Here is a 25454-nt window from a genome sequence, read left to right on the forward strand (position 1 = left end):
GGCCGCTGAGCTCGAGGTCGCGGGATCGAATCCCGTCCACGGGGGCCACTTTTGGATGGAGTCGAAATAAGAAAACACCCGTGTACTTAGATTTAGGTGTACGTTAAAGAACCCCAGGTGGTCGAAATTTCAGGAATCCTCCACTACGGCGTGCCTCATAATCAGAAAGTGGTTTTGGCACGTAAAACCCCATAAATTTCGCAAACCTTTCCGTTCATATATGTGCTCTTTGCCGCTGGCAGGCCGCTTTGGCTAATGACATGTACAGCATGAGCATTGGCTGAAACGTTCTCTTGTGAACAATTCTATCGTAAGAGAGTTTTGTGAACGCAGACCCGGGGCCCATATTCACAAGTACATTTTGTAAAACAATGAAGGGGGCTAGTTGGTGGACGTTCATGATTATATTGCGCATAGCGTTACACTGACGATCTTAAGTGAGCGACAAGACGTGGACGTACGCAGCGCAATTACGTCTAATTACGTCCACGTACGTGGACGTACGCTACGCAAGTCCACGTCCTGTCCTTCACTTAAGATCGCCAGTGTAACTCGAAGCGCAATATAATCATGATCATGCACAAGAACATCATACCGCTTCAACTTTTCGTTGATGTTGACGTCACCATGACGTTGGACGTGTTGTTAGAGAAGGCGGCTGAAGATGCCACTTACGAATCAAATGATTCGTGAATTCGGTACTTGCTTGTCCCACCTCTATTGGGTCGCTGTAGTTGTGCGCATCCTCAACTTTCTTTCTGTGCATCATCATCCCATCATCAAATTTGTGTCTGCTTTAAGACATCACCTTATCACATCTGACTCGAATGCCTTCCGTATACAGAGAGTGCCTTGCTCCCTGTCATGGATGTCCAGGGGCGGCTTGCACCAACACTTAATAACGAAAATAATAACGAATTTAAGAACACGTTCTTGTGTGGACTAGGCGTTTTCAATGGAACATTTAAAAAGCGTTCTTAAATTCTTTATTATTATTTTCGTCATTAAATGTTCATGACAGCCGCCCCAGGGCGAGACCGGCCGAAAGGAAACAGCACTTATGGAACCTCGTATTTCGTGCTTCTAAACCTGGATATGGCCTTTCTTTTCTTTAACTAGCTACTTTCAGAGTTGCTGCACATTACCTCTGTATACCACCCGGAGAGGAAGTTGCAGTCAGCCTTCTCTTTTGCGATTGTCTGGAGCCGAACTCGGTTACGCGTACCTTTACTAGACTCAGCGCTTGTCTTTCGCTTATTTTTTGCTTGGCAATGTATTTTAATTGTCACGTGCTGCTCCACAAGAAGCAAAAACAAAAAAAGAGCTTTTTCGAGTGCTACTACCTCGAAAGCATCACCGCTCGCTGCCTGCTCAATTACCGTAATTATAATTTTGAAGTTTTGCGTGCCTAAGCAGCGATCTGATTATGACGTGCGACGTTGGGGTGTACTAATTTCGGCCACGTGCGCTTCAATCTAGAACACGGGCGTCTTTTGCATTAAACACGTAAAGGTTGCTTCCAGGCTTCCTTTGCTCGTCCACCTTTTTCTTCCTTGTATTCGTTGCTCGTAGCAATATTGGTGTTCAACGACGAAAATACGCGTATAAAAGCGCCAGCTATGTTGGAGGAGCTCAATTGTGTTCTCAGCAAAAGGCTTTTGCTACGTCGCCCGCTAATCGCTTCTTGCCCTGCGTGGCGGGTATAGTCGAGCTGCTAGAAATACTGTTGTTCTTCCTTGGCGGGAATTACTGAAGCGAGCTTGCAGTAAGTGACTACGAGGAGGGGCTATATGTGATCCTTGGCGTTTAATTGATTCTTAGGAATGAGAATAGACACTTTGTGAACTATATTCCTATATGCGTGTTTTCAATTTTCAGTTTTTTTCAGGAAAAGCTTAATTTCCCCTTTCGCAGATCACGAATGCTTCCCGTCTTCATTGCCAACAAAACCTTATATTTAAAAAAAAAGTTTCCTCAGCTCAGTTGACTGCGATTCGTCAGATACGAAAACATGGTGTGCGCACAAGCCCTCATTGTTTCGCAGTACAAGAAAATGCCATCGCGGCATTCCTTTGCCAGCCACCTTAGCCCTTGTTCGTGAAGCATTTCTTTCGCTTGAGTGCTTCTAAGAAAGCGCTCGGACCTATTGTTATATCGAAGAATTGTTCTGGAAGGCGGCTTGCGAATGACAAACACTTCATACAAGTGCGAGAAGCTTTGCGAGCTGTGTTTTTGAGTGATTTGTTTCATAGAATGACATAAAGCGCAACAGCCGTGAAAGTCGAGAGCTCGGCGATGACTAGCGCGTTTCTTCTTTATCTTGCGCAGTACCACCTGTATCGGTCAAGATACTTGGTACGCATCGGACTTTTGAAGTCGACGTCTCTGCGGAGTTTCGCTGCGAAGTAGTGGGGTCGAGGCCTCCGCCAAAGGTAAGTGCCTTGTTGCGTGCACGTGCACGCTTGAAAGAAAACTTTTTTCTCTCCGAAGGCGCATGCCAGAAAAATATAAGTAACAACGCTGCTTTACGAAATTGAAAAACGCCCAAACGCGTTGTTTTCGCATGATCCCACCCGACAACATAAATTGGCGTGCTCAGACATCATCTGCACGTTCTGTAGGGAACACGATAGTTAGGCTTGTGAAAGTAGGTGTCATTCGGGCGGGAACGAATTACAACTTTGAAGCGAGAAATAAGGGAAATGAGTAGGTGTAGGATATTTTGGCGCGACCGTTATGGTAGCGTAAGTTCTGTACCCTGTAAAGGGCCCACGAGTCTTCGCTTGGCTCAGTGCTTGGCGAAAACGGAAAAAGGAATAGAACAGCGAGATTAGTTAGTGTTTACATACTTTCCGCTCACGCAAACTTAGTCCTTTCAGACCAGCAATGTCATTGCGGCAGGCTCTAACGAGCTCGGAAACCTAAATACGAGTTTGTTTCTTTTGCCATTCGCGTTTCATTCATCTGCGGTATAGACCGCCTGCGGCCACGACACGCTAAGGCACGTTGAAAAACATTCCTCAGGAATTGAAGCTGAGAGAAAACATTTGTGCGTCAACACGTGCATGAAGCTTTACGATCGAAATAGACTTTGCGCCAAACTTAAACGAAGCCCATTACGCCGTCGACTGCCTAGAAATTGCGTATATAATGTCACGGGTTTTCCGTAGTTTTGCTTACGTTTCGTTGCAGCAGGACACACCAGAGAGCGAGGATGTAAAAAAGAGTAGTATGTTTATGGGATGCGATTTAAAGGTGCCGTTTGTTGCCCTCTGCTAACAGATATCGTATGAATGAGTCGACATCAGGCGCAGCGAAATGTTAATTTTATCTCAATTAGATTTATTTTATTTATTTATTACAAGAAACGAGGGTATTCATAGGAGGATGTCAGAAATTGCATGACAAACTAGAGAAAATGAATACGCAACAAGAATCAAAATGTGGGGGAACAACACTCAATGACGCATAATGAAAAAAAAAATGCGACATCATAAACAATACAAAAAAAAACACTACGGTGGACGGAGTAGAACTAGAAGAAAAAATACGCACCGCTTTCTTTTTGTAAAAAGTTCATGCAAATTAGTCACATTCATTTCAGTTGCAGCAATTGCAGTAGGTAGCTAGTTAATCTCAATAATAATTTTGGGTGCAAACATTCGGCAAAAATTGAAGTGCAACACGTGATGCGTTTGATCTTGAAAGGACGGTGATGGCGTGGAAAGACGGCCCAATGTGAGTGAAATAAATTGCCATGAAGCAACAGATTACGCTAGTTCTAGTAGAAACGCATAAATACCCCGGAAAGTGGATGGTAAAACGGCGCTGTGGTAGCTCAACTGGTTAGAGTATCGCACGCGTAATGCGAAGACGTGGGATCGCGCCCCACCTGCGGCAAGTTGTTTCTTCATCCACTTTCAATTCCATTAATTTATAATTTCTTCATTTAAGTTATTAAGTACAAGTAATTTCCTCTGTGTTGTCCTTGGTGTCTTTGTTGGCGTCTTATGATTTGATTAAGGAAAATCAGGCCCCTCGGTTTATTTCAATAACATAGGTCGGCCTCAGCCTACGTGCTTCAATTCAAGCATACCCCCACGGGTAAAAATAGCGGGAAAGGAAAGTAAAAGAATGAAAATAACAGGAGCAAAATAGAGAATAGAGAGGAGGTGGGGAGCAAAACGGTAATGTCTCGTGACGAAACCACCAGGGGACATGCGTTTGAATAAAAGTTAAACAGAGCAATCAACCTAAAGGTGGTTTATGCTGAATGCAATGCAGAGAATTTGGTACGCGACATCTGTGCTTTTTCTTTTAGAGCGGTTACAAAGCAAGAGAAAATCGCTCACGATTTCGCAAATTGCGGCACACGTGAGCACATCGTAACTATGACGACCATGACCACAGCGACAAAATGGTTATTCAAGGAGCTTTCTAGCAGCTTGTACTAAACACTCCTGCATTTGTTTTTAGATCAGGGCACACAAAAAACGCGGCCCTCCGTGGCCACGCTTTAAAGGGCCCCTGAAACGGTTCGGACAAATTTTGTAGGTGCGTAGGGTACATCTTAAGTAGAACATTCGCACCACAATTTAAATGAAGCGTTACGTATTAATGGAGCTGCAAGCGATTAGAAGTTACCCTCCTCCCTAGCTATGCTTTTCCTCCTCAACTCGCTCGCCGAGCGAGCGGCGCTAAGCTCCGCCTTCACTGGTTCAGCGTCACGATGCGACGTCACATCGCTCACTTCCGGTTGTTTGGGAGCACGCCCCTTCCCGCGCGAGACCTCTCCGCTAGCCGCTTGGCCGTCGACCGAGAGCTATCGAAGCAGCGTGCGTTGCGAGCATTCTGTCGTAGCGCCGAACGTGTCCGGTACTCCGCTAAAAACAGGCAAGCTGGTCATTTCGGCAAATGACTGGAGGCATAAACTCAGGCTGATGAAGGAACTTTGGCGTAGACGTACGTGAGCAGCGTGAACTGTCTGCACGGTCCAGACACTTGCTGGCGCAGCGCTTAACCAGTCAAACAAAGCGCTAATATTGCTCTAACCAAGTGTAAAGCATTTTAAACATTTATAAATCAACGTGTTGATGATTACACTCCTGCGAAAAATACACACCAGCAGCAAAGAATACACTTCGTTGCTGCTACTGTGTATGGTTGAGCTCTGTGCCACCAGGTGGCTGCACCGTGCAGACCGTTCACATTTGCCCTTCTGCTCATCTCGTGGCTCATCCCGGCACAGTCAAGCGGCCAGACCCTGTCCCCTTGCGCTTGCGTTTGCCCTAATACTGGACTCGCGGTTTGCAGGTCGCTAGGTCTGCAGTCCACAAGGCAACAAAGTCGAATCATAGTGCTCGCGAAAAGACTGAGACCGACTCTGACCGCGGAGCTCTCGTCAAAATGGAGTACGTTGTAACACAAGCAGACGACACTTGCTGTGTGCCGGAAGTGCTGAAGTGTACTAAAAAACTATTCTTGTGTATTCTCTTTAAGTTATTTTCTTTTTACAAAAACAAAGTAACTAACATTCCAACTATTACGAGCATCATTTGTTCACCATAAAGTTGGAAAAATTATCGACCACGCGCCCTGGTCAGCCAATCAGATAGCTCGCCCATGTGACGTAATATGGGTTATTTGCATCATATGGGTAGGGGCGGCTTAAAATTCCGCCGAGCAGTGCGCTGCGATCGGCAGCGATGGGTATTTTTAAAACCTTATAATAAATTACACGCTTTACGCAGAGCACTTAGATGCATCAATTAATGATCAGAAGAACCTACTCTAACGACTCAGTACGTTTGTAGAAAATCGCCAAAATCGTTTCAGGGTCCCTTTAAGGAAACGCACCGTAGCAATGGTTTCACGTTGACGAAGCGGCTGACAGCTGAGGTGATGGCGCGATTATCCAAGCGTTACGAGCTTCAACGAGGCTCTGTGCAGAGGCGCATGCTCACCTAGCCTCTGTTGTCTGTCAGGAATACACACGGAGGTATAGTGTAGTTACATTACATACTCCACACACGCTGTTACATTCGTTGCGTGCGTGCCTTGCGTACGTTTCATACTCATGAAGTAAACATACAATAAAACTAAGGAAATCATAGGATCAATCACCTGTGTTGCAGTTTTAGTTAAAACGTAGAAAAAGAAAGAAGGGAAATGGAAATTTAAGTCAAAGACAAGAAGTCTAGCCGCCGATGAGAGCAGTCGAACTGTTTTTTTTAACCTTTATTTCCATTTGCCTTGTTATTTTTACATTAAAATTAAAATGAAACATTCGTCGTTTCTCCTTTGATTTCATTGGGACTGAAAAGGTGATGTCTCGGGAGTGCACTGGGAGTATTCTAGCTGCCTCTGTCTGCGACGAGGTTGCTCCGTATTCGAATTTTACCCATCCGTGTTAAGCCATGCAGTGCAGAAAAGAAAAAGAGAAAAAGAAAGCTATTTCTGTCCCACCAAAGAAAGTGCCATCATGACGTAAGGGATTATGGCGGTTGAAAGGCACATATGCAAGGCGCATATGCGCGCTTTCTTCTGGAGCGTTCTCGCGGAGAAAATTGCCGTGACAAGTTGCCGAAAACTCAGTGCATTCCGTGTGTGTGTGTGTGTGTGTGTGTGTGTGTGTGTGTGTGTGTGTGTGTGTGTGTGTGTGTGTGTGTGTGTGTGTGTGTTTGTGTGTGTTTGTGTGTGTCTGTGTGTGTGTGTGTGTGTGTGCGTGCGTGCGTGCGTGCGTGCGTGTGTGTGTGTGTGTGTGTGTGCGTGCGTGCGTGCGTGCGTGCGTGCGTGTGTGTGTGTGTGTGTGTGCGTGTGTGTGTGTGTGTGTGTGTGTGTGTTTGCGTGTGTGTGTGTGCGTGTGTGTGTGTGTGTGTGTGTGTGTGTTTGCGTGTGTGTGCGTGCGAGCGCGTGCGCGTGCCCGTGCGCTCGCGCTGTTAAATGGTCATCATTCTATATACCGTAATCATCACCAAGCACCTGGAGTAGCACGCCAGGTGATCAGCCAGGCTAATATCCTCAGCATATCGTTAAAGCTTGGTGCGCTGCTGCCTCGAGCGGGAAGCGCCCACGACAACAGTCTGCCAGTGAGGCATGCTTCCTCCGGTTACTCGAAATTGAGCAATTAGGCCGCTCTCGTCGCGGTCGCGCCGTAATCACTGCCAACTGTGCAACGCCTATTTAGCTCGTTGCGTAAGTTAGCTTCCTGGAAAACATGGCATGCCTCACTTCGACACGCGGATGGTAACGTAATATTGAGTTGTGTCTTTTTATAGCGCCAGATACGTAGCAGAGGGGCGATCTCACAAGGCTTTTTGCAGGGTTACCTTTCCCCTGAAAGATCACGCCAACAGTAGAACGAAAATATTTTTACTGACAAAAAGAAAGTCACGAACGATGGCATTTGCTTTGGAGAGCGAATTATAGAGTGGATAAACCAAGAGGCAGATGCTCATGTGAGTTAGCAAGCGAATGAATCAGTGGCACGATTGATTGACAGACAGTTTGATTATAGTTGAGTTATTGACCAGCAGATTGATTTAGTTGGCGAACGAACGACTGAGTGAATGAGTGATGGTCTGAGCTATACATTGAGAATTATTGGTTGACAAGAGCCTAAGAAGGGAATTTAGGGATGGAGTTGAATTTCCCGTAGGAAGGAGAGACCGAACGCCTCATCTGGCTAGAGAACCTCGGTCGGGAGCCAGCATACTAATCTACGTTATGTTGAAATTCACTGCCGTCACAACGCGTTCGATATCATACAAAAGAGATGTCAGCCAGATACGGTGCTTCGGTGATACGCTACGGTGATACGGGAGCCTTGTAGTGCTACACAAGCGCAAGAGAGGGACAAACGAAAGAAAGGCGAGAGGTGGGGAGTTTAACGAGAACGAAAAATCTGTTTTATTACCCCACGTTGAGAAAACGAGTAAGGGCGAGGTAGAAAGATAAGAAGAAAGTCGAGAGAAAGAGAGAGAGATAATAGAAGGGCACAGGCACACGATCACAGCTTGTCACGATCACCGCACACATCACAGGATCACATCACAGGATCGCGTTTAGCACAGCCAACACCAATTAAGCCTAAAATGTTTGCGCAGGTGTGTTGTCTTTCGTCGCAGTATGCTGCGATGGCCATATATGACGCCGACATCACAAAATAGTTTATTGGAGATAAACTAAATACTAAATGTATAAATAAATACTAAATGTATACTGTAGAGAGTATAGTAACGCGGAATGTGTTCAATGATCTCATTGCGACCACTCGTCATGCGAAGCGCTGTCGGGCATTTTAATGAGAAAGGTAGAAAACTACGCTCCCTACGCTATTAGTCGACAAATTGGAGTAGTGTCGCATCGGTAGAGTTCAGACGGGATGCGAAGGTGCAGTCGGTTGTTTTGAAAAGCGTGGCTTTTCCACGGGGAGGACGTGATGCCTCGTGCAAGCGCGTGAAGTTTTCTACCCTGAGCTTGACTTTGAGTGACATAGAGATTAGCTTTATTGTCCAAGCTACTACTCACTGTCTGAACCGTCGCCGTCTGTAATACATTACGCGTAGCTTTGAGGTAGTAAAGAGAGGCACAGACAATTGGCCATTGTTCAGCATGGCTTGAACCTAGCTACATGAGTTACCCCGGGACGGTGTTCACACGCGATCGGCCGGTTGTGCACCTGCGCGCAGGTGTCGTGGTGGCTGGACGAGCAGCGCTTGGAGCCGTTCCTGACCGAGGAGAAGGCCAACTCGACGACCACGTCACTGCTGCTCGTCCTCACGGCTCGCGCAGACAAGGCGACGCTCACGTGCCGCGCGCTCAACACGCGGCTGCTCGGGGAGGTGTGGGAGGACACGCTGCTGCTCAACGTCTACCGTGAGTGTGTATAGTTTGACACGCGGGAGCACTCTTGTGACCCTGCTCGAGAAGGCGAGCATGCCTCTCACTGGAAGCGTTCACGTGTAATGTTCGTGTTCACGTTTAAGTTCATGTTCATGGTTGATGTTCATGTTTGAGAACAAATAACGGCGAACACAGCATCTACATTACATATGGCCTACAACGTTAAATAAGTATGATGTTTTCCATGATATTTATGCTGTATGCTTTGCCTCCCGCTTATTTAGACTGTACTAAAAGGACGCAGTAATACTGCTTTCCAATATTTGATTTCTTTTAATCTTTTGTCGTGTACCATTTTGTTGTAGACATTTAATTCTCCGATGCTTCTTATTGCAATTTGTGTCATTCATAGTTGATAGGTTTCGTCATTGAATGCTGTCATGAATAGGGATTGCGTGCCGCTCCGTACAATGTACGTTTGTCCTTGTTTTGTGGTCGCTACTGCGTTGTAGCTTTTTGTTGTCCGCAGTTCGTTCTTTAAGTGACTGGTACCAATTAAATATTAGCGGCGGTTGTACTACCACATACAAGCCTTAGCAAGGTATACGTTGAGTTTGTGTTGAGAAAATACAGGCGTAGATTGCAGCCGCGTATAATTTCAGAACTGTCCGGTTGAAAAGTTCTTGGATGTGCGTACGTGAGATTTGCTGCACCACATTTTCTTTGTGAGTTACGGACGTTTAATCTCGGCGCTTAAACGTTCGTCTTTCTTTATTCTTTTTCTTTATTTCTCGAGATATTGTGATATTTCTGGTTTTTATAAGTCTGCACCTGCCGAAATCACCGTTGTACGGCCATCTTTTTCTGGACTGTCTTTTTCCGTTCTTTATATGTTTTATTTTGTTCAGTGAACTGCATTAGTCAGGTAGATTACGCATGTGCTAGTGGATGATATGTCAGCCGACAGAAGTTTTTCTGCTGCTAGAAAAGTAAAAAAAGAAAACTATAATAACTTCAGTACGTTGAAAACTTGTGCTAGCGCTACGAACACAAGAAACGAGAACGAGACAACGCCCCTCATTAGGTCAGTACTCGAGTTTGCTGCATTTGATGACGTGCATCACTCAATAAGTGCGCGTAGCTTCAACACGTGTTTAGGACCATTATCGAACGCTGTAAAAAATCATCACTGAAGGCTCGTTTCTTGTTGACTGAAGTCGTCGTTCGGAGCGGAAAATCAAGCGCGCGATCTACAAATGCTTGTTGAAACGCTGCTCACAAAGTTGAAAAAGCTGTCAATTTGCGGCCGCGCAAACAAGCCAAGGAGAGTCATAACAAGCCGCTCTCTTATCTCTGGGTCGAAACGTTTCCTTGCTGTGGAGAAGCGTACCAAAATCGGGAGCGTATTAAAGAGTTCGTCCCTGCACATGTTTCTCGTGAAAGTAAATTCCTGTTTTTTTTTTTGCTATATTGTTGTATGAGATGGCTAGTTTGAGCACTGAGCCAGCGATAAGCAGTCTCTGCGCGGATACAAGTGCACGTAAATTGCATTCCATTTAAGGGCTGTTTACTGCTAATGGTAGAACAGATAGCGGTTAATTGGTCCGGTACATTTCACATCGGGGCTGTGGCGCAACAAAGCATGTATATGTGTCATTATAGCTGCTGCAGTAATTTTTTAATAAAAATAAAACTGGGTTCATGAATCATGGCACAATATTACAACGTTCCTTCCAGAAAAATAGAAACTGCAGCTTCAAAAGGTCTTAATTGACTTGAGCATGCTCCAAATATGATTAGAAACGATTATGACTAAGAAATTACAACCGCAGCTGAATCCGCCTGGGAAGGGGCTTAGCTTTTTGTTTTTGTTGTTGTTCTGTTCTGTTGTTGCTGTGACACCGACTTAAAGCTCGAAACCAACTCTGCTCCATCCGCCCGCACGTCCTATTACGTAGCGTTGTTCGGTGTTGTGCCGTTATCGCTTAGTTAAAGCACGTCCGACTGGTTACTTTATAGGGCCTTTGAGTGCTCTCACGGTGCTGTTTGCATTCCGTTAGTCAAAATCGAACGTTCGAAACACGTTCGCCTGGTTTATTCAGAGCGCCGTGCTCGAGCTCAGAGCACTTGCAAATGCTCTCACCTTCTATCGAAAGTGGCACCGAGATCCAACAGATTATCCATCACATGGCACCTGCGATGGCTCTATAGGAGCAGCTGAATAACCAGCACGGGCAGCCTTTATTTGGCTGCCATCACAAAAGGGATCCGCATCACTGCAAATCGAGATGGAGCGGGGTAGGCACCAATCGAATGTAGGAATGAAGGAAGTAAGGAAGGGAGGAAGGAAGGAAGGAATAAGCGGTAAGACAATGAGGTTAGCCAGTTTTCAGACCGGCTGGCTACCCTGCGCTGGGGAAAGGGGGTAAGGGGAATAAAAGATAATAGAAAAGAGATATTACAAAACAAAAGAAAAAAAAAGCAATAAAGAAAGGGCACAAGAAAAGGAGAATACGATGCCGCTTTAAGTCTGTCTCTAAGAGCAGTTCTAAGGCCCATCGAATGTACCATTCGTATGAGGCACAGAGCTCAGGCAATATTTTACAGTGACTGCACAAACGTGGTCACGCTGTCGGCGTCGTCGCCGTCGTCGTCGTGCTGTCGTCTTATGTAATCACCAACGCGATACTTCCATCGTCGCCGCTGGGTAGAGTTCGGGAAGGAAAAATTCTAACAAAATTGTATAAAGCTTTGTATGAAATTGGGGTCTTTAACCGAGATAATGGTGAGTGCAGTAACTGCAGTCGGCAATGTATGATTCTGGCCGGCTAAATTCCTAAGGTCAGCTCTTAGTATTTTACCCCCGCTCATTTTTTTTCTTTTTTTTTTGCAATCTCTTCATTGGGCAACTGAGCGCCTATCTTTATTGACACGACAATGCGGAGATGTAGGCGCGCCAACACGGCAACGTCTTGTCTTTCGAACAGGAAGCGCTGTACACATATGCTCATGGACGCTGAAACGCACAGTTTGTGCAGAAGAAAGAGTTTGTCACACTTAATGCACCCGAAGGATTACGACATAGCAGTCAAAACAACACCGTCAACGTTGAAAGAAATGTCTCAAACTAGTGGCGCCAACAATAAAAATTACATGATGTGTAACGATACCCTGAAATAGCACAGAAAGCAACTTTACGAATAATAACAACAAAAGATACGAATAAAGCAGTTCTTCACCAATAATTATAAAGGAGACGATGAAGCAAGAGGATATGCACTCGTTAATAGTGTGACGCAATGACTTCAAGATTCTTTGTTTGTTTGTATGTTTGTTTTGAAAGCTACTGCGCATTATTGTTCTACAGGAAAAGGGTAACCAAGCAGGATCAATTATGCTGTGAAGTTACATAAGAAGGCTTCGAGTATTCAGTAGGCTGTCAATCACTTACGTTTTTCAAGAACCTTAAGGCTGTTGGCTCAGTTTCACATTCTCTGCCGTCGATTTCATAAAAGGCTAGAAAGAAAATGAGGAAGACTAGCCAACTTTTCTTCTGGCTTACCTTCAGTACAGTCTACGAACACAGTATGATTTCTTTTTTTTTTTACTTCTTCACTGCCCTCGAAGAGCTTCAAGTGCTGAAAAAGTTCGGGCAAATTTCATTTGGGGAAAACCGGGCCCCGCTTTGATTCCGCATGTACATACACATCCGCGAGAAAAATCTTCATCGGGAAGTGAAATATTCAACTCTTTTTTTTTCTGCCACCGGTTCACTTTCACCGCTTTTTTCATCGATTTTACATAGAAACAGAAGAGAGGTGCACTATCCTCCCTCTTTACAGCTTCAAAACACAGCATTCCTTCCTTAATATTAGTGCCTTTCAAGCGCTTCCACTGCCTAACGAGTTGGGTGAAGTCTCTTGGGGCACGCGGGGTGTTCCCGTATTCCTGCGTTTACACCTCGACGAGAACACCAGGGTCATCAAGGCCGATAGCTTTTTGTTGATGCTATACGGTTTCCTGCTCAGTTTCATGTTCCGCGGTAGATTTTCAGATAGAATATTCACGAAAAAGGTGTCAGGTAAAACAGTGTTTTGTTTTTATCTGCGCACTGTAGTGTTGTGCTAGAGAAGATTTCGTGCACTTCTAAGCGTCGTAAGTGTCTCACGGTTTCTGCGAAATCACTTTAGAAGAATAGTAGGCTTCGCTCAGAATCTATGCTTTCATGTACACAAAAATTCGGTAATTCCCAATGGTATCGAGAGGGAGAGAGATAGAGAGAAGAGAGAAACTTTATTTTCAGAACGACTCTTAGTCCAAGTCGTTGCTGCCGGAGGCCAGCTGGGTCCCCCGGTTGTGGTGCTTAGTTCAATTGCCCGGAACCGTTGAGGTGTTTTATGCGGCTCGCCAGCAGTGGCCATGGTGTAGGGCGCAGCTCTTGCGGTGGAGCGTTCCAGCTCTCTCACTTGTTCGGTAGTGAGGTAGGGATACCCGAACGAAGTTAAACTTGGGAAAGGGGCGTCGAGCTCTTACAGAGAAAAAAGCAATTAAAAGAAAAGGTCGTTGCAGAAGGCGAGAGAGGCCAGAATGAGATAAAACATTTGCAGACTCCCACTCTGCAGGACGGCAGTATATATAAGGGAGGGACGGTTATGAAACGTGACGATGGGCTTTGGAGTTACGGTCGCCTGCAGCTTTATTTCACCTCGCTTGCCATCGATTTTATGTAGGCACAGAAGAGGGGGTCAGGCCTTTGCTCTAGTCTGTCCAGTGCAACAACTCGGTTTGCCGTGCCTAGTTTATTTCTTGCCTTTCATGCGCTCAGCAGCTTCGGCGAAAACTCCTTAGCAGTAGGGGGCGGGAGAGGGGGGAGGTGATAAAGGCGGTTTCTCTAAGTACGACCAGTGGCAAACTCCAAGCGCTCTCAAGCCGGGATAAGGGACTATCCTGCGCAATCCGTGGTCGCACGCTCTCACGGCCAGAGCTCTGCAGCGGCAGGGTTTTTCCCGCCCAATAAGTGGAGCGCACACGGCAGGACGCCCCCAACTGCTTGCGCCGTGTGTATAGCGTGCGCGGCGATCGTTTCCCCCTATTGAGCGAGCAAACGGGAATGCATTTTTTAGGCGAGCTTTGCTGGCCAGCTCGTTTATGTATCCGCCTCTCTCCTCCCGCGCTCGCGCTTCGTTTTGCCGACAGATCAATGGAAGCGCTGAAGAGCGAGACCCGAGCCCCGCTCGCGGGCAGGCTCGCCGACCATTGAACGCGAGCGCCCTTTCCGCTGACATCTTCGTTAATATTCATACAGGGCTAGCTCCGATGAAGATTTCTTTTGAGCCTGCGCAGGCCGCGCTCTCTTCAAACTGTCATGACCCTTTTGTTTCTTTCCTTCTTGTTCTCTTTTTCTTTTATTACTGTTATTTTTTAATCTTCGAGCGAAATGTTGGAAGAAGATGTTTGCAGAGCAGCAGCTGCCTCCCGCGAGAAAGTTGGGATTTATACCTTCTAATGCCCAGTGCCGCGGCTTAGATGAGTGGGAGATTAAACATAAAGCGGGGAGTGGAGAAGTGAAAAATTTGCACGTCCCGTAGGGTTCTACTGCAAGCAGCCATGGAACAGATTTTTTTTTTACTGGGTCGGAGCTATGAAGTTTTTATGATTAAGTCACTCAAGTTCAAAGATTCCATTGCGAAACACATTGACTATAGGTTTTACTTTGTCGTGTTTGTTTCAAGTGTTGGCCTCATCGCTCTGATTTCCAAGAGTCTGATAATCAAGAGCATGGCGGCTCAGCCACAGAGCGAGTTGAAATTAGCTGAACAGGGGGGTGTGACACAACCTATGCCGCGAACTAGTGCCAACACGAGCTAACCACGACGCTATCGCGCAATTAACTTCGTCGCTCGATAATATGTGCTGGCTCTTGTGCGCCAGACAGACTCTGAGGGTAGTGGGGTCCCTGCCCGCGTTTCGGATGCAATAGTGTGGCAGACGAGGATGGCGTCACGCACATCTAAAATAGGTTCTTTATATGAATGTGCTGTCTGTTGTGAATGCTTGCTGCTGCCACTGTAAATGAGTTCGAAGCCGCAAGAATTGCCGAAGTCTGCTGATGTCTTTCTCACTCTTTCTCTCTCTCTCCCTTTTTGTGGTGTCTTCGCGGCGTCTTGTTGTCAGTAGAAGAACTTAGCACGTAGTTTTTCTAAGGGGCAGGAACTCCAAACTGCAAGCTCATTAAAATACAGTGTCACGCAGATGTATAAGAGTGATTACGTCACGGGATGCCACGAAAGACTAAGTCGCGGGATGGCTATCGTCCAGGCGTGGCGAAATAAGGTTGCATATCCTCTACTGTCAAATAGAACAGGAGTGGTGTCTTCACGTAACCTGCAATTCAGAAGAGACATCCAGCACGCGGTCCAGCTCGGTGGCAGGCGCCCTCAGTTCATATAGCAGCGCTCATCCAACTACGATAGTCAAGTCGGTTATGAGAGGACCGCCATAATGCTGCCTACGAAACAACCATACGATCATCCTTCGAGCTTTGCTAATTAAAGGTATTGCGATAACGACAGCGGAATAGCCGGAGGGCAGTGCGCGAACTCATGCATATTCATAAGCCGCAGTTCTCGTTTGGGCTATACATACCTGCAAGTGGCGCCAGCAGTACAGTGCTGCTACCTGCTAAGGGGGCTCAGCCACGGCAACGTAGCCACATTTGCATTTCGACTGCAGTGATACTACAACACCCCCTTTTGATTCGCACGACGGTATATAGCTCTGGCGGGCGAGATTAATCAAGGGCGGCCCATCACGATGTGTTTCACAAACTCGGCGCTTTCGTTTGCAATGAAATACACTGTAGATGACTCTGCGTGTGCACTCATTGTCATATGAAGGTCGGGTGCTTCCTTCTCAGAGGAAATCGTCTTTGTCCTTGTGTATAGTGTACTTGCATTTTCTAAAGGAATAAGCATCTTTAAGGATTCATTGTTGCAATCTTGAAAGGGAAGCCTCTCGGTGCACCAGAAACCCACCTATCGACTTCAGCGTGCGACCGTTACCCACAGTCAGTGATGGATCAACGGCACAGCTGCAAGTGTCCCTCAAGGGGAACATCTTGCATGCGCCAGCGAATCATCTCGTTTACAGTGCCCCTTTCTTTTCCTTTCGTTTGTATCCATGTTCCTGATTTCGCTTTTCCCAACGAGACTGCTCGCCTTGCTCGGGTTTCGGCATAAGGTGTAAGTCGGTTCATGCAGCATTTTTTTTCTCCTTGCTAAAGCTCGACAATGCTATTGGAAGAGGGGCGCGAATGGACACGCGTTCACAGGAAAGGACATACATAACGAGTGCCACACACATAAAGGGGAAGAGGTATAGAAGAAAAAACAGTACAATTGTGCACAAGCTTAGTGAAATTCTTTTGCCCAATTCCCTTTTCAAGCTACCTGCTTGTGCGGTGAGCTGTATTCTTCATTCCCACTCTTAAAGGGCGGTGTTTACATGAATGCGAAAGATAGTATTCGCATCGCAGTTCCACCGCGCCGCATACATCTAAACGACGATAACGCACTAGGATGGCGAATCGCATTAATGTGACAGGACAGGGTAGTTAGACACGGGGCAAGTCGTCTTACACGGTGCATGTAAGCGCTGGTGCATCGCACTGAGGAAGAGCAAAAAAGCAAAGCTGCCGCCTATGTGCGCTCTCCGCCACTCACCGGCGGAACGCAAATCGCCAGAAACAGGTTCTCGCGTCTTTCGGAGGAGTAGGGATCTGTCGCTTGCAAACGCTGTGGCATAGTAACTACCGGGATGAGCTCAGAAATGCGATACGCTACTGTCGCGTTGTCGTAAACTGGGCTAATGCTTTTTGATTATTTGTGCACGTGGTGTGTCGTTGTTGACAATAGCTCTTCGTGCCGGTGGCATTTGTAAGGGGAACTATTTCTTGATGTGGGGGGGGGGGGGGGGAGGGAGGTGGAAGCATTAATGGCAGGCGCCGCACACTTCTTACGGGGGGGGGGGGGGTCGGAAGGAGCTTCTCCTGCATTCTTGACTTGTGACTGATAAAGAAGTTACGATAAAGCTTAAGGGGTGGATACGGTATTTACTGAATGTATTTAGTCCATACGGTGCGAAAAAAAAATTTCCCCGTTGATGAGTCTTGCGGGTGTCCTGCCTTTGTTCTCACCGTCAGGCCATAAATGTAAAAAAGATTACAGCTAGTTCTCCAACGTGCTTACCGTACATCTGACCACGAATCATTACGGACCATGAAATCGCAGAAAATGCTGAATATCTCCGCACCTGGCAATGCAACCTGGTATTTCCATTTCGGGCCTCGACTAAAATGTGCTAACAATATTGTCGCATACAGTTTTACTGGCTAGTGCTTCAGGCTGCTCGGGAATTGAACGTTTTCTGAGATCCCATGATCCGTAAACTTCTGTGGCCCGCTGTATATTTAGTAATGCCGCTTGTGGACGCGTTTGACGGGTTGAAACGCGCACAGGTTTTAAATGTTCATGTAATTGACGGTATCATACGCGCCAATGTAAACGAGATGCAAAATTTTGTGTTTTGCATATAGGCAGTCTTTGGTTCCTTTGTGTCAGTAATCCCGACTTACTAAGCGATCCACGCTGGTGGGCTAATTCTTGTCCTCGCCATGCACATGCAAGTTTGTGCAGTTGACAATGCAAAATAAGGCCCGCAAATAGTTAAAGGGCATTCAATTATAAGGTCACCTATGCCTCTGTAACTATGACTCACACGCGTAAACTAGTTGGTACAAGAAACAAGTTTCACGAACTTTTATTAAGTTGCACTTGCCTCACCATCTTCCAGGTTCACTTAATTTCTTTGCTGCTCACACCAGCCGGGTTAGGTACACGCGACCTTTATTAGCAATTATTAATGTGCTACATCAGTTCGATGAGCAGGCACAAGTCGATCGGATGATGAAGGTAATATTAACGAATGCAGCAGGTCAATGGCAGGAAGTTCTTACGAACAAAATGCTGGGTGAAGTTATCGGCCCCCGGGGCCGCATTCACGAAGCTTCTCCCACGTAAGAACGTTTCTCAGTGGTTCGCATTCGTGCGGGAACCACACATGATGGCGATTGAAACGATAACGAAACCAACACTGTAATGGTAGCCAATCGCGGAGAGAACACGCGATGAGAAGTTTTGGGAATAACGGTCCCGAAAAGGAGATCGACAAAGGGACCGCCGATTTTGGGCCGCAGTTAGGATGCATTTTCGGCAAGCAGGCTGCCGCGGCCTTCATGCTCTGACGTCAGCAAAGGAAAAGAGAGCGGAAGCCGTAATTGGCCGAACCGGAAAGTGGCTGTCTAGACAACCACTAAACGGCGCGTCGATACGCCGAGCTGAGCGGGGGCTATTAAAGATAGCCGACCGTATAGCGGGAGCTGCCCGTCTTTCATTGCCTAATCCCGGAGCGTCCGCCGAATGCTTCGCTTTCGTCTTTCATTGCGACGGGCTGTTTGCCCTGTCGGCGTTTCCCAGACTCCGGGCTGTTTCGGTGGTGCATCCTTTGCCCCCGTGTGCCTTAACGCTTCCGCGAGTTCGCGTCTTGGTTAGTCGCAGTACTTCTTCCAGCCGCCTTTCGGTGGTTAGTCTTTTTCTTCCCGTTCGCTTGTTTTAGTGCCCATGCCCTTGTTTCTCACGTGTCCTTGCAAAGTAAAAGGCAGCGAGAAAGCGAATGGGACAGAAGCACGCGAAGTGCAGATCAAGTGACGTCGCGGGGAGAGCACATGTCGTGCGACGTTCCGAACCAGCACTTCAGGTTGGTCGTCTGGAAAACAGGAGAGTGCCTGCACTCAGTTATCAGCCAGCCTGGTGGCTAGTTTGCGGATGCTAAGAGAAAACGTTGTGGACCCAAAAGAGGTCGATTTGGCGTCGATGGTCCGCGGTTAAGGAAGTGGAACGAACACAGAACACATATTAGCAGCGCGGACCAAAACAGATGTTCGGCGAAGTGTGGCTGCCGGATAGAGGTTGCGGAAAGAAAGAAACCCTGGAAAAAAGAAAGTACCAATTTGTTGTTGGTGACATGAATAAAAAAAAATTTACAGGGTCTCCTAAGATCTCTCGTAAGAGGTGAACTGCGAAAGCCTACTCTTCCTACTCTTATCATTCGCCTCTTTCTTTTTTCCTCTTCTCTTTATCTTCTTTCTTTTAGTAATAACTTCTCACTACTAAGCATTTTAGTCATTTGTAATCCATTGTCGTCATTACAAGCCGTCTTTAGACATATTGGTCATCTTGTAGTCATTAGTAGTCATTTTAGTCATTACTAATCATTACTAGACATTTCTAGTCATATTTAATCAAATGTGCTCATTACAAGTCGTCGTTAGACGTATTGGTCATTTATAAGTCATTAGTAGTCATTACAAGTGATTAGTAGTCATTATTAGTCATTACTAGTCATTATTAACCTCTACCAATGTCTATTATAACGTTATTATTCTCTAACTGTCCCTACCAATCATTTTTCATTCTTTAATCTGTCTTTATTCTGTCCTCATATGGCGTGATGACGCTTCGGCGGACAGTCGGGTGGTCAGGTATGCTGACACAAAGTTCAGCATGAGCCTAGAAAGGCTTTCGCCTTAACGATGTTACAGGAGAAGAGGAAAGAACTCAGTTCATTGTAAACAGTCGTTTTAATCAGATAGGTTTCTGATAAGAGCACTGATGTCTCTTAATTTCTTTCTTAAAGATAAGTGGGCAGTTGATGACACTGAAGCGCAGACAAAACCATGGGAGACAGATGCTGGATGATATGCGCTGGTTGGCGAAGCAGAAAAAGAGAAGGCAATAAAAAAAAGCAACGAAATCACAAAGTTCGTTTAATAACAGTATTGGGCCGTTAAGGATATCTAAACGAAATAACATGGCATGAATTAAGTGACACCTATATATAAAATATTTGCCGTTTAATGGTAATATAATAATATTCTTGGTCAGCTTACGCGCGTATCACGGTTTCTCGTAATAAAAAAAAAGACTTGAACGACCGGACGTTGACAATAATACTACGGACGTTGACAATAATACTACAACTATGCCACCTGAGGCTCCCTTTCAAGCAGCTGATGCCAAACTACTACGCATGTGGCAAGCGAAGGAATCACTATTAAAGCGGTGGAAAAGACGCTGCCATGACCGCAGGCTTCGCATTAGTGTAGCTAGACTTGATGATGACATCCAAGCACTTGCGACCCAACTAGCTATTCAACAACGGGGCCAAGTATGTGACAGCATGCATGGTAATCTCAGTAGTAAAAAGACTTGGGAACTCCTGAGACATTTGCTTGATCCCTCGACCTCGCGCGCGCAACACGGTCGCTACAACACTCAATTATAGCACGAACACAAGGATAATATTCCTCATCTTTTTCAGGAGCTTGCGTGATTACACCTCCCTCCTACCACAACTCACGAGAAGTCAGACTATACAGGCGAGATTAATGAAATTCTCGACGCGCCATTACGTAAACTGGACCCCACGCTACGGCTACAACTGCCATCTAGCCTTTCCCGCGGCGAAGCAACCTTGTTGTGTCGCTTGTGGTTGGGAGTGGCGTTCACGAACGCATACTCATACCGTATGGGAATGGCCGAGAGCCCGATGTGCGACTCCTGTGGGTGCGAGGAGTCCATCGAGCACGTATTGTGTACCTGCCCTCGCTACGATGTCCCACGCCTCTCTCTGCGGGCAACTTTACACAGACTAGACTAGAGACCGTTCACCGAGTCAAAGATACTCGGACGGTGGCCACAACCGTCACTGGCTCGAAAAGCGATTCGTGCACTAGTGCGGTACTTGAGGGGCACGGGCTTAAGAGACCGCTTATAGTGTCATTGTGTAAGGTATCCCTCCCACATGTACTCAGTGCTGACTCTCTCCCTCTCTTCCCCTTTCTATTCCCCTTTCCCCCACCCCCAGTGTAGGGTAGCAAACCGGATGCTGTTCTGGTTGACCTCCCTGCCTTCCCTACCCTTGCTTTCTCTCGACGCGCCAATAACGGAGACAGAAGTTCGACATGCCTTAGCTTCTCTTAAAACTACATCTGCTCAGGGTATATATAATGCGAGTAGTAAATTACTCCGAGATCTGGACAATAAATCTATCTCTGCCCTCAGAGTATACTATAATCACTGCTTCGATAACAGCTCTCTTCCGAACGCATGAAGAACCGTTAAAGTAATTTCTATTCCCAAACCAATAAACACTTTGACATAGCTAATCTTAGGCCTATTTCACTCACGTCATGCTTGCGCAAAACGCTAGAACATGTCGTGCTTGATCGCTTAAATAAATATAGGGAAGGCAATCAGCTGTTCCCGTCAGAGATGATTGGCTTTCGCCAGTCGCTCTCTTGCCACGATGCCATGCTAAGGCTAAAGTATGACCTTCTTACTCCTACATTTAGTAAAGATACCCAAGCCATGTTAGGGATCGACCTTCGCGGTGCATTCAACAACATAGACCATGGATCTATCTTATGTGAATTAAATGTTATTAACTGTGGTAGAAAAATGCATGACTACATCCACGAATTTTTCACCAATCGCACAGCTGTCATTAGTCTCAATGATCAAACTTCTCCCCTAATCACCCTAGGTAGCTTTGGCACTCCTCAGGGATCCGTGCTCTCGCCGTTTCTATTTAACCTAGCTATGAGGTCTACTGCTAAGACGCTGGCACAAATACCAAATTTCCAATATTCTTTATATGCAGACGACATTACCCTATGAATTAAGGGTGGCTCAGATGGCTACATTCAAGATACCTTACAAGAGGCTGCAGATGCAGTGGCTACGAGAGCCGGGTTCATGAACCTTGAGTGCTCGCCCGCCAAATCTGAGCTGTTATTTCTATCCGCAAATAAACGCGATACGCCCAACATTCAGATTAACATTAACGGGAAGCAAGTTCCTGTAGTAGACAAAATCCGTGTACTTGACATGCACATTCAATCTAGCCGACTCATTACGTATACACTTCAAATGGTTGCTGCCAGCGTAGGCCACACCACACGGCATAGGAGGGGTGTACAATAAGCATGAAGGTCTCCGCGAGGCATAACTGCTAAGACTGGTACTGGCGTTTTCCGTCAGTAAAATCACATTCTCCCTTCCTTATCTCCACTAAACTTGGGCCGAGAAAGATAAAGTTAACACACTGATACGCAGACTCTACAAATTTGCCCTTGGAGTGCCAAGTAGAGCCTCCATTGAGAGACGTTTTGCTACAGGTACCTTGAATACTTTTAGTGAGCTCGCAGAAGCCCACCTGACAGCTCAGTACCAGCGCCTATCGAACACCCACACTGGTAGGCTCATCCTAAACTCCCTAAGTATTATCCCAGCACCCATGACCAATGAGAAATTCAATATTCCCCACCCGATACATAAGGACTCTCATATCCCTCTTCTCCCTAAAAATATGCACCCTGTTCATCACGAACATAGAAGGCAACAACGAGCTAAAGCCCTGCAGAAAAAAAGTTATTTAACTACAAAGACGTACTCTATGCCGTTGCCGCAGAGTATCCGTGTGGGCACAAATTCGCCACATCAGTCGCTGACTCCATTGGCAGTGTTGCGACGGGAGCATCCATTGTAGCCTCTTCGGAGGAGGAGGTGGAGGAGGCAGCGGTGGCACTGGCCGCAACAATACCCAATTATTCTTTCATAGTTAGTAAACTAAAAACTGTCATACACAACTTCGGTGCGGGAAGCGTTTGCAGGAAAGCCCTAGCCATTCTATCTCATAATCCGCCAGCCCAATTTCCGAGTTTAATCTGGACACCTGCCCACGCAGGCCTAATCGGCAATGAAGCGGGCCACCTAAGTGCTCGAGCTTTCACGAACCGAGCGCAGGCTAGGGACGGTTCAGACGCCAATAATCTCCCTCCAGCATTCACCTCCAAAGACAGATTACTTACATACCACGACATTTGCGGGCATTACCGCCTAGGTCGTCTAACCCTCCCACCTTTAATGATTCGGTCGTCACGCATACACGAGGTACTATGGCAAAAACTACAGACTCGCACTTTTCTATTTCCTGCCTTGCGTCACAAAATTCACCCGGGAATATATCGACCTCAGCCTGCAGGTTTTGTCCTGCTATAGCAGAGTGGACCTTAACCACATTATGTGGCAATGCAAGAACCACTCACCTCCCCTTAACCTTTGTAGTGTTTTAAGTAGTAGGGAGCTGTGGGAGGCTGCCATGCGCAGCTACAACCCCGAACTTTAGGAAATGACCCTGAGGTGGGCTGAGGTGGTAGAGGAGGCATACCGCGAGTAGGATAACCTCCTTCGACTTATTTTCGCAGTTCCTTTCCGTTTAAGATGGGATAAATAAAGTTCTCTCTCTCTCTCTCTCTCTCTCTCTCTCTCTCTCTGCAACGCAGCCACAATTTGAACAAGACACTGTTGACAAATACAACCAACGAGTGCTGTTTAATGCAGTTGGACGCTCCCGCTGGCGTACCATAACTAAGTTGTAGTAAGCGCTTCTTCAGTCTCGGTCTCCGCTCTGCCTTTGCGCTTCAATAGGATAGCAAACTTCAGAAATTAAAGCTAACAGGAAAGACTCAATAAGACTGAAAGGCGGCTAGTTGTTTGGCTTCATTGTGGAAAGCTTTGCGCACATTGAACGAAGACAAGAATAGTACACAAAAGGACACGCTGGTCTCTGTGTCGTTTCTTTGTCTTCGTTCAATGTGCGCCAAACCTTTCCAGAATGTAGGAAAGCCTTTCGACGAGAAACTAATTTACTCGGTGATATTGTATACCGTCGGTGGTGATGTAATTCAATGTCGCCGCTGGCATGCGAGCGCTGTATAATGGGGATAATTTTATATGGTTAGGCAAGGCTCCGCAAATTGCATCTGTTTAGGAAACCTAATCTGAACGAACCTACAATTAGATACGACGGACTTGTCTATCCGTTACCACTTTAGCATTCCCGACTCCACGACAACCGGGTATACAGCGATTGCGTATTGGGTGGGAGGGATAGGACAAATGACACGACCACGCTAATAACGCTATATATAAGATTCAAAGTAGAAACTACGAGCAATAGAGAAAACAACGCACGCGGTTATAATTCGAAGCTCGAAAGTTAATGCGCGGAATTTAGCAGTGCGTGCACTCCGAACAAACAAAGGAACAAGAAAGAAAGAAAGACGCGCACGTACACAGAAAAAAAGAGCGCCCGTTATTACGTGGTAACTCGTCGCTTGCGCGGGTGCTTACATTCAATGCCTTGGCAGAACTATGCGGGCATGTTGCCAGTCAACAGGTTTCAAGGCTCTGCTTTCATGATTTCACTCGATACATACGAAACGTAATTGCTTGTTGACGTGACACAACGATGTCGCAGGTTTTGTTGCCTTTTTTTATTTCTTCTGGGAAGGAACTGTGATAGTGTCGTGACACGTTGAGTTTTAACTTATTTTCTAAGTAGGGGCGATTATGTTCTTCTCCTAGCTGATAGAAAAAGCTTACATATAGTATCAAACCTCCGCTGCGGCTGGGCCTGACGCGTAAGCTCGTGTTTCGCAAATTGCGCATGCTCCGGGAAATATACCCTTGGGAATTTCAGTAGAATGCGCGATGAACACTGTGGAAATATGTCACTATAGTTGGCGTAGCAAGAGATATCTTTTTCAAGGCGTTCGCGTTGGGGGCTTACTCGTGTTGCAAACCGGTTCCTACATCAAGCCCTGTAGACAGGCTCAAGCGAAAAACAAGGTTGACACTAAGAGGAGGATCTAGGCCGAGTCAGATTTCCCAATTCAATTACACCATCAATTCAATTTAAACCATCAGCACGTTCAACCTCAGCTTTGTGGTGTTTAAAACAACCTCAAGTGCGTCTTACGGTTCCAGGAATAAGAAAGAAGACCGACCTATCTACCTTGGCCTTGAAGCAAGCAGCTCTGGATTGTTTGCACACTTCCTACTTTGACCGAGTCCACATATATACGGATGGCTCTTCCACCCAGACCAGCTCCACCGGGGCAGTGGTTATACCATCACGATCACTAAGCATCCGATACAAGATTTCTCACATGACAACATCGACCGGTTCGGAGCTTGTTGCCCTCCGAGGTGCCGTTGATTATATTAGCAACCAACCGGCTAATCGGTGGGCAATATTCTGTGATTCAAAGGCGGCCTTACAATGTCTTCTGTCATCTCTTCGTCGCGGGTCCTGTGAACAACTCGTATCGGAGATACGAGAACTTCACCATCACATGATTGCTAAAGGGCACGACGTCGTGTTTCAGTGGCTGCCTGGCCATTGCGGTATCTCCGGCAACGACCTCGCTGACGACGCTGCTAAGAAAGCACACGAAGGAGCAACCCTTGTTTCTATACCTTTATCGCGTACTGACGCAGCCCAACACTTAGGCAAGCTAGCGCACCGTATGACATTGGAGAAGTGGCACACACCTGATTTCACTCAACATCGATTGCATTCCCTCGATCCATCTATGCAACTGCGGCTGTTACCAGGGCTTCCGCGTAATGAGGAAACAATGTTGTGCC

The 25454-nt window shown here is 46.4% G+C and overlaps 1 protein-coding gene across 2 annotated transcripts in view; it reads left to right on the forward strand.

The window, feature by feature from the left end:
- Window positions 1–25454, forward strand: part of LOC135905088 (neural cell adhesion molecule 1-like) — a 288619-nt gene that overhangs the window by 193263 nt on the left and 69902 nt on the right. For both annotated transcript variants that reach the window (XM_065436102.1, XM_065436177.1), the window contains exons 5-6: window positions 2329–2432; window positions 8691–8877. In XM_065436102.1, the coding sequence (XP_065292174.1) occupies window positions 2329–2432; window positions 8691–8877 (291 nt within the window). The remainder of the gene's footprint in view (window positions 1–2328; window positions 2433–8690; window positions 8878–25454) is intronic.

The sequence above is a fragment of the Dermacentor albipictus genome, chromosome 1 (assembly GCF_038994185.2).
Source record: "Dermacentor albipictus isolate Rhodes 1998 colony chromosome 1, USDA_Dalb.pri_finalv2, whole genome shotgun sequence".
NCBI lineage: Eukaryota > Metazoa > Arthropoda > Arachnida > Ixodida > Ixodidae > Dermacentor > Dermacentor albipictus.